We start from the raw sequence: 9,674 nt of genomic DNA, 5'->3' as shown, positions 1-9,674 counted from the left end.
CTCCTTCAGTCAAGAGACGTCGAGTGTTGTCACGGGCCCACTTGGGCATGAAACACTCGCAGCCCTCAATCAAATTCAAAGCCTAATCTTAAGAAAGGAAAAGAAAATCTAAAAAGGAAGAGAGTGAGAGTTGGAAAGAAATTACCAAATTGAAGCCCCTAAGTTAAGGACCTGCAAAAGAAAACAAACAAGTCAGTTCTAAAGAGAATGTCTAGAATAATAAAAAAAAAAATCTTTAAAAAGGAAGATAGAAATAAACTAGTTTCTAAAAGGAGAAAGTCCTACACTAAAAAGTAAATTAAAAAGAGATATGAAAAATAGAAAGTAGAGAGAAAGAACTTACCGAATTAGAAATTTCTATCTTAAAGGCCTACACAATAGGAAAGTTAGTTTCTAAACAAAAATTCTATGAGTAGAAAATTAGGAAACAAAATTAGATTCTAAAAGAGTTAGAATTAGAAAGTTAATTTCTAAAAAGGGGAAAGAAATAACCTAGTTTTTAAAAATAAACTATTTCCTATAGATAGGAGGATACTAGAAGTAGAAAATTTCTAAAATTTAAACCCTAATTTTAAAAGTAGAAAAAGTAGAGAAATTAGGAAGGAATTACCAATTTAAAAACTTATGTCAGGATCCTACAAAACAGGAAAACAAGTTAGTTCTAGAAATCAAAAAGTCTACAACTGAAGTTAGTCAAATTCTAATCTTAAATTAATTCTAAACCTAATTAATTTCAGAGAATCGTAACCGTCAGTCCCCGGCAACGGCGCCAAAAACTTGTTCACTCCCCAAGTATAGGGTTGTGATGTAGTAATAAACTCGGTGAGACCGAGGTCGAATCCCAAGGGACTGAAACCTGTACGTTATCTGAAACTAGGTAGAATTAAAATTAGATTAAGATGAAATCTAAATAAAATGACCTTTTAGGGAATAATTGTGAAATAATTATTTAAAACTTAAGAAAATCAGAATTAAGAAACTAGGGATTCAGAGGATCCACTTGTAGAGATCAGGGAGATCTTATGCCCGCTTCAAGAATTATGAAAATTGAACTGAACTTACTTGATTTAGTTTTCAAGAGATGAAAGGTACATGAATTAGAGTGGATTCCATCACCAAACCATGCCCAGGAGACAAAGCAACAACAGAATTAAATCAATTACCAACCAATCAACAATGCATGAAGGTTAGGAAGGGTACCGTCATCCGACCATGCCCATGAGACGATGGTGAACAACAGGGCTTCCTGACGTCATAAACATCAAAAGGAGGAAGAAAATATTCAAAGCCATTGCAGACCCATTGTAATTTCAGTCACAACAGACCATTAAAGACTGAAAAAAAATATTCCTTTGATAATCAACTAAAATCAAATTCAATTCATAAATTTAATAGTTAAATCAAGGCATAAAAATAGAGTCTTCCATCTCACTACAAGCTTCACCTCTTAGCCCTAGCCAAGAGGTTTAGCCTAGCATGATCAAGCTAGAACCAAAGAAAAAACATCAAAGGAAAGAAATAAATAAAAGGAAAAGAAAAAGGAAAAACCGGATATCTCTCTCTCTTGCAATCGTCTAGCCACGTCCCTGCCAAAATTCCTTCTTCTCTTTCTTCTTCCTCTCTACCTTATAGGCAGCCGAACATACCCCCCGCAGGCGTGCCGAAGGGGGACTCTTTTCTCCCCGTCTGCAGTCAGGAACCTCCGCAGGTAAGTCACTGCGGAACTCCATTTACGTAGCAAGAAAAAAACGTAGCTGATTTGCGTTAACTGCGGGACCCATGATCTGAGTCTAAGGAGAAATCCACCCCGTCCATTAGATGAGGTTAAAGATTCTGGTCGGGAATGTAAATTTTTGGTCGTCTGCTGATGCGGCACACTGGATATTTTATCTGCCATCCATCTTGTGTTTGAAGTATTGAAATTCGATCCTCGCTATCTCTTGGACTTTTGTCACCTAGGTCTTGCTCAGATGGATCGTGGGATTCTAATGGATGGTCCGGATTAGACCCTTGAGTTCAGATGGTGGCCCACAAGTATCAACCGGCACCCCTGTTTCACGCCAGAAGAACGGAAGTTTCCGTTTCTTTTGAATGAGAGTCGGTGGGGCCCATGAACAATGTCCCAAAGTAAATCCACTCCGTTCATTCAGCTCATGGCGAAAAACCAATTAAAAATGCATACTTTTTCTTGATTTTAGTGCAGCCCACCGTAACACATATTTCCACCGTCTATCCTGCGTTTGATCATTTTTTTTTACACGTGTGTGCATAATGGGACGAAAAGGACATCTAGGTGAGGGTTACGCCCCACCTATTGATCGAATGGATGGTCCAGATTATCAGAATACCTGATGGGTGGGGCCCACAATCAAAGCCCGGGCAAACATGTCGAAGACGCTGTTGCGTCTTTGGATTTTTTTTGAAATTCATCGGTCAGTGCAACGCTGACCGATTTGAATTCTTGTGGTGCGCGACGGCGCCTGTATAAGCTGTGCACATGCACCGCGTGTGTGGGTCCTGCGGTGACGTATTCCAGAGATCCGATCCATCCAACCGTTGTCCCATCTCAGTTAAGGGATTGAGACCAAAATTGAAGCATATCCAGATATCATGTGGGCCCCACATAACGATTCAAGGGGCTGATCTATCCGTTGGGCCACTTCCGGAGGGATCTGAGGGTTGAAATTCGATATGAACGGTTAATTTGTGGGCCCCTGTCCATGTATAAAGTTTCGAGCTGAACAAATGGTGAGAACCCTGTGATCTTGCATTCTGGATGTCTTTCGGGCCACTTGAGCTTTAGTTTCTCGACTTTCTTGGATCCCTAGCGTGCAAATCTGTTGATCTTGGTCTCCTGGGGTCCGTCGCTTGCCTTGGTGACTTCAGACCGTTAAATCCATGCTTTTAGTACCCTTTCCCAGTCCAGGCTCGTAAATACGCCCTGCATCACAAACACGATTAAATCGGGTCGACAATCAGTACCATGTTTGTAAATCCAGGCAATAATAGGGGTCTGATATGCAATATTTGACCCTCAACAGTCATCATAAAGCTTCGAGCTTTTGGAGCACTTGATGTAGTGGTTGATCAATTAAGACAATGATGATGTGAACTTGGAAGTACGGCCGCAAGCGTCGAGAGGAGACGACCAATGCCAAAGCTAATTTTTTCAGGGTAGGATATCTTGTCTCGACTGAAACTAGGGCTTTATTAACATAGTATACTGGAAATTGCTTTCCCTCATGTTCCCTAATTAAGGCAAAACTGACCACTGCATTAGAGAGCAGAGGAGTGACCCTATATATTGCTTGAGCTGTTGAAAGGCCGCCTCGCATTCTTCTGTCCAATCTACCACTTGTTTTCCCTTCAATTGCTTGAAGAAGGGGAGACACTTTTCTATAAATCGGGACACAAAGCGATTTAGGGCAGCGATCCTCCCTGTGAGTCTTTGAACATCTTTAGTTGTCTTTGATGATTGCATATTACGGAGAGCCTTGATCTTCTCGGGGTTCGCTTCAATTCTTTGTTGGCTGACCAAAAAGCCAAGGAACCTTTCCGAGCTGACCCCGAAAGCACATTTGCTTGGTTTTAACTTTATTTGGTACTTGCGAAGGATGAGGAATATTTCCTCAAGGTTAGTGATATGGTTTGTTGCTTTGATGCTCTTGACGAGCATATCGTCGATATACACTTCCATTGTCTGCCCTATTTGTTGGGTGAACATTTTGTTGACCAATCGCTGATAAGTAACATCTGCATTTTTCAATCTAAAAAGCATGACTCGATAACAATAAAGACATTTGTCAATGACAAAGGTGGTTTTTGTTTTATCATGTGGATGCATTACAATCTGATTATAACAGGAGTAAGCATCCATAAAGCTTTGTAGTACATGCTCAGATATGTTATCGACTAGCTGGTTGATTCAGGGGAGAGGAAAGCTATCTTTGGGACAAGCCTTGTTCAAGTCTGCATAGTCCACACAGACCTGCCATTTCCCATTTTCTATCTTTACCAACACAACGTTGGTAATCCAGTTTAGATAATAAACTTCTTTGATGAATCCAGTCTTGAGAATTTTGTTGACTTCTTCTCCGATCACTACGTACCTCTCGGGACGAGCGCCCGACACTTTTGTTGAATCGATCGATGAGCAGGGTCGACATTCAACCGATGCACAATGACTTTGGAGTCGATGCCAGGCATGTCTTCATGGGACCATGTGAAGACGTCAACATAACGTTGAAAAAGTGCTATCAAGTTGTCTCGTAGTGGTGCCATTAGGGATGACCCAATTTGAACGGTTTTGGAAGGGGTCGATTCGTCTAGAGGAACGGGGATGAGGTCTTCCATGGGGCAACCTCTTTCTTCAAATTCTTCACGCTGATCCAGTGAAGTAATAGTCATTGTCTGGTGCGAGGTCCTCAATGCCATTACATAGCACTGTCAGGCTTCATGTTGGTCACCCTTCACTGACCCCAACCCCTTACTTGGTCAGGAACTTCATGGCTAGATGGTAGGTCGAGACCACAGCTTGTAGAGCATTCAAAGATGATTGGCCTAGAATTGCGTTATAGACGGATGGGCAATCCACCACCAAGAAGTCGACCATTGTGGTGACTTGGTTTTGCCCGTCCCCGGCAGTAAGCGAGAGCTGAATTGCCCCTTTATATATGACTTTCTCTCTTGAGAAGCCGAGCAATGGGGTCTAGATGGGCCGAAGTAGTGATCGACCAACCCCCATCTTGTCAAATGCCTGAGTGAAGAGGACATCAAGCGACGATCCGGTGTCCACAAGGATACGAAACACCTTTTGATTGGCTATGGTCAGAGTGACCACAAGCGCATCATCGTGTGGGTGATGGATTCGTCGGGCGTCTTCTTTAGTGAAGGTCAGGTTGTGGGTCTCCACCTTTTGTTCGTTCAGAGGTCTCTTGACTAGTAGGACTTCACCTTTAAGATGACTAATGCTTCTGGAATGGACTTTTCGAGCATTGTTTGAATCCCCTCTACTTCTGTGGCCCCCGAAGATGGTATAGATCTCTACAGTAGGTTCATTGTTGATGGACTGATTATCTTTCACTGCACTCGATCTCCTCGAGGGTCAACGTACTCCCTGAGGTGATCGCTACGAATGAGTGTCTCGATCTCATGTTTAAAATCAAAACAATCACTCGTGTTGTGTCTGTGATCCCGATGAAAGTGACAATACTTATTCTTACTTCTGTTCTTGGGATCGAACTTCATCTTGTTCAGCCAGTTGAGGAGACGCTTATCTTGGATCTCCATCAGAACTTGTTCAGGAGTTTTGCTGAGAGGAGTGTACATTTTAAACTTATTGTCAGGGCGCCTGTTCGAGCGTCGATTGTCCCGCGATTGGTCGTCTTTCCTTTTTCTGCTCGTATTGGCTGAGCTTGGTTTTGCCTTTGCCTGCTGCTCCTTGGTCAGAGGGGCTTTGTTCTAGACGGCCTCTCGTAGGATTCGAGATTCCTCAACATTGGCGTACTTCTGTGACCTATTTAATAGCTCGGCCATCGTTGTAGGAGGATTCTTATCCAATGAGAAGAGGAATTGCTTATCTCACAATCCGGTAATGATGGCGTTGAGGGTGAGCTCTTCAGAATGCTTACGGACCTGTAATTCTTCCAAATTGAAGTGCTTGATGTAGTCTTTCAGGAGCTCGCCTTCTTTCTGGACGATCTAAAGCAAGTGGGTAGGTGTTTTAAGCCTCTTCTTTCCTCCAATGAAGTTCATGACGAAAGCCTAGCTGAGTTGAGAGAATGAACTGATGGAGCTCAGTTTCAACTGCTTGAACCACAGTCGGGCAGCTTCAGCTAAAGTTAGGAAAAAGGCTCGACACATGACCGCATCAGAGATGTCATGGAGTTCCATATAGACTCTGAAGGACTCCATGTGCTCCGACGGGTCGGTATTCCCTAAGAAAGGAGTGATTTGGGGCAATTGAAACCTGTCCAGCAGTCGTGCCTGCATGATGTCGACAGTAAACGGGGGGGTCAGATTCCTCCGTTGTGGCCTGCGTCAGCATGTTAGATCGGTAAGCTTGTTGCATGTCCCCAATCTAGTCTCGCAAGTTCTTTAGCTCGGCTTCCCATGGCTCGCCACTTTCGGCAATAGTCTCGACCGGGGCCTTGCCGCGCTTCTTCCGATTTAGCTCGTGGCGTATGTTGGAAGCGGGCAAGGTCGTGGTTTTCGAAACGTGAGACGGGACTGGTCTGGCCGAGCTATTTTGATGGCTCTTTTGAGAGGGTGATCGGCTTCTCGGAGAGGTTGCCCACGTGCGGGAAGGTTGAAGAGGATTGTTGCCTGCTTGTTCATCTTCCCTATCGACTCCTGGGGCTGCAAGTTCTCCATCATCTGTCTCATGTGGTCCATGTTTTCTTTGAGCATTTCGACCTCCTTTTCGAGGGTGTTCAGCCAACCTCCCTTTACATGGGACTGCTGACCCTATCTCTTGGAAACGAAACTTGCTTAGTGTTGCGAGGACGAACCCTGATGATTTTTCGGTTGCTCAAGTTGTTCTGGGGGTGGCGATGTGTGCTCAGGTGCAATTGGAGTTGCAACTGATAAAGCTAGAACAGCTTAAGCGTCGTTTAACAGACGACGCCAAATTGTTGAGGAAGTTTTCCGACGGACCCTCCCTAGTTGACCCTTCGTAACCTGTAGAGATGGAAACAAGAGACAAAGGAGACCTTGACTTGTACAGGGGACCTCCGATGCCTAAGTCAGGACTTCGGGGTCCTTTACAGGGGATCTTTTTAGGAAAAGAGTCACTAGTCGAGTATAGGGGTATCAGTATGCGTACCTTACATTAGCTGGGGGTACCTCTATATATAGGAGAGAGAAGACGATGCTGTAAGGAGCCTTCCATGACACGCTGGAGACGAATTCATTCATAGATTCGTCTAGGATCCTTGCGAGATTACCGTCGTTCGAGGTTCTCGGGATCTGATCTGATCCTTCGAAGATCTTGGGAGAGATCTTCAGACAATTGGAAAGATCCCCATACCATTGTTCCGGGGATGAGTCGTGTAGATTATATCGAGCTTCTGTTGAATCGGCAACTACTCTGCCAAATGTTGTTTCGAGCTATTGCCGAGCTCTGGATGAGCTATGATAGAACTATGGTCGACCTATAGCTGAGCTATGACCGACCTATAGCCGAGCTATGGTTGACCTATAAGTTAAGTCGGCAATTGGCCATATAGATGGTCTTATAGTTGCACCCTCTTTGAGTGTCCTTACAGTTGCATCGACCTCCTGGATGGTCGGCCTGTTTTTAGACGTAAACACCCCTTAGGCCCAAGAACTCAAGGGATCTGTGCTGATAAGTAGAGGTGGTCCATTCCATAAGTCAACTTAACTATTTTTTCACCTAACACTTACAATTATACTTCGATATGTGCGAAAAATGGTACATATCTCTTTCGTTCTCCGTCACATGGTTGGGAGGTCTTCCATTTCTCAACTCACAGTCCTTTCTCCCCCGGATCCCTTATTCTCCTAATAAACTGCCCTTCCTAATGAGGGAGCGATTTTACACAGACACATCATTATTTAAAAGAAAATATATTCTGCTCTATTTTACGTAGACACGTCAATTAGTCATGCCGTGGATCTCAGGTTCAAATACACACCAAGAACTCAAAATATGACTAATGAGACAGCAAGTCAATCATATCATACTCCGAGTCAAACATATCATCTCTTGAATCAACACAACACACCCCCACAACAGAACAGGAGGATGGAGCGTGTGTCCTGAAAAAGAAATAATTGAGAAAGAATAAATTTAATTAAAAAGAAATAATTGAAAAAGATTAAATTTAAATACTTAACCCAAAAATGAAGTGGAAAGGTTGATAAAACTGCATCAGACGTATGGGAAAGAATACCATGTCATGATAGGATGAGGCATTAATCTAATCAATTTCTCTTTTCGAATAGTCTGCACTCGGATGTATCATTAAGTATATTAGGTTAATATCAATGAATAAAAGCTACTAATTCATCCCACCATAAATCCGATACCAAAAATAAGAGAGAAGCTGAAAATGAGAAGAAACCATAGTTTATACAACCATAGCTTCTTGCATGAGAAGCCAAATCAATATACTCACTTACGATCGATCCAACGGCTAATAACATTTGTGGGAAATCATAGTTCTTCCGTAGGATTCTGAAGGTAGGACCTACCTCTCAAATGGCTCCGATCAACCATACCCATGGTTCAAACAGCATCTACCATTAGATTGGACCTGCTCGCAGAAACCCATTTCCCATATCAACCATCTTTCCATGGTCCAGAAATTTCACTGTAAAATAAAAAGGAAAATACACTAATTTCATTTATATCGCTTCTACCCTTCTTACAATTCACAAAATTAAAAAAAAAGCTAATTCAGGGAAAGATTATCGAAATCCCCAGACCCTAAAAAACATCAGAAACCCTTGAAATTCCAAGAAATACGCTTTTTTGTGGAATTGCATTCCATTCCATCATCATCATCATCAAACATTCATTTTACATTAACAAACCCTAACCCACATCCATTCTTTTCAGTAGACATATTTGCCCCTCGCCAATTCCCTAAATTACAGATCTCCTCCCCATTTTTAAAAAAAGCCATAGGAAGAAGATCCGATCTGAGAAGGAAATTGGGGGGGAGCCACGATCGTATGGTCAAGATCGGCTCAGTCGATTCGAAGCAGACGCCTCAGATCTCTCGTCGCCGAGTCATCGAAACCGGGTAAACTCTCTTTCTTCTTCGAGAAGGAAGGTAGCGGCAGCGAGCTCGGCGGAGGCGACTGCGAGAAGGCCGATCCGGCATAGACGTTGATGTCGGAGACGATCAGATCCCGATCGTCGAAAGAGACCGTCGCCTTCCTCCGATCTCGGCCCTGGAATTCACGCCTCTTTGGGGGATCTAACGACTCTCCGCGTTTCACAATCGTCTTGGGAGCCGATGTCTTTTTCGTAAATTGCTCGAAATGGAAGGCGCGTTTTGGGGCTTGTTTCCGGGACGGCTCTGGGTGGTGGTCATAAGAGGAGGGTTTGTGGTGGGGGGAGACGGTAGGGACGAATCCGAACCGTTGGATGAGCCAGTCTTGAGGGTGCAAGATCTCGGTTGCCATGGCAAATGGTGGAATGGAAGGGGTTGGGTGTGAGGGGGGTTTATTTATATGGGTGAAGAAAGAAGGGGTTTTTTCTTCGATGTTTCTTTCTCACCCCTTCTTTCCTCCTCTTGAAAGAGGATTTCCTTATTCCTTTCTGCTTTGATTTTTTCTTTTTCCTTTTCTTTTTCTTTTTCTTTTTAATTTATTCTATCTCAGAGGGGTTTTTCTTGGGTGCTTCGAAGGGCTGGGTGGCGAAAGATGAGTGGCTGAGATTGGTCGTGCGTCAGCCGTCTTGTTTGAGCGTGAGGTGCTAACTTCGACTAGGTCGTCGCCTTTTCTTCGACGGAGGATTGGGTAATTTTCGCGAGTAGATAAATCGAGACACATGTGCCGACCTTGTACGCGTGTGGGGCCATCGCGATGGTTTTGATATGTCTACTCCGTCCATCCGCTTCGTGACCTTATCCTAGTGTCATCTACTCAGAAATGAGGGATATAAAAGTTTAAATGGGTTGAGACGTTATTGCAAGTTTTGATAC

The 9,674-nt window shown here is 43.5% G+C and overlaps 1 protein-coding gene across 1 annotated transcript; it reads right to left on the bottom strand.

Annotated features, from left to right (window-relative positions):
- Window positions 1-8,341: 8,341 nt before the first annotated feature.
- On the bottom strand, window positions 8,342-9,325 carry LOC131231075 (uncharacterized). Its single transcript, XM_058227166.1, has one exon. The coding sequence runs from the start codon at window positions 9,151-9,153 to the stop codon at window positions 8,713-8,715; it is 441 nt and encodes a 146-aa protein (XP_058083149.1). The 5' UTR covers window positions 9,154-9,325; the 3' UTR covers window positions 8,342-8,712.
- Window positions 9,326-9,674: the final 349 nt, after the last annotated feature.

This window comes from Magnolia sinica, chromosome 17 (assembly GCF_029962835.1).
Source record: "Magnolia sinica isolate HGM2019 chromosome 17, MsV1, whole genome shotgun sequence".
Lineage (NCBI taxonomy): Eukaryota > Viridiplantae > Streptophyta > Magnoliopsida > Magnoliales > Magnoliaceae > Magnolia > Magnolia sinica.
Note: the sequence above shows the minus strand (reverse complement) of the source record. Positions and strands in the feature narration are given on the sequence as shown.

Coding starts and splice junctions, on each gene's coding strand:
- LOC131231075 (XM_058227166.1), bottom strand. CDS start 9,153: ATGGCAACCGAGATCTTGCACCCTCAAGACTGGCTCATCCAACGGTTC.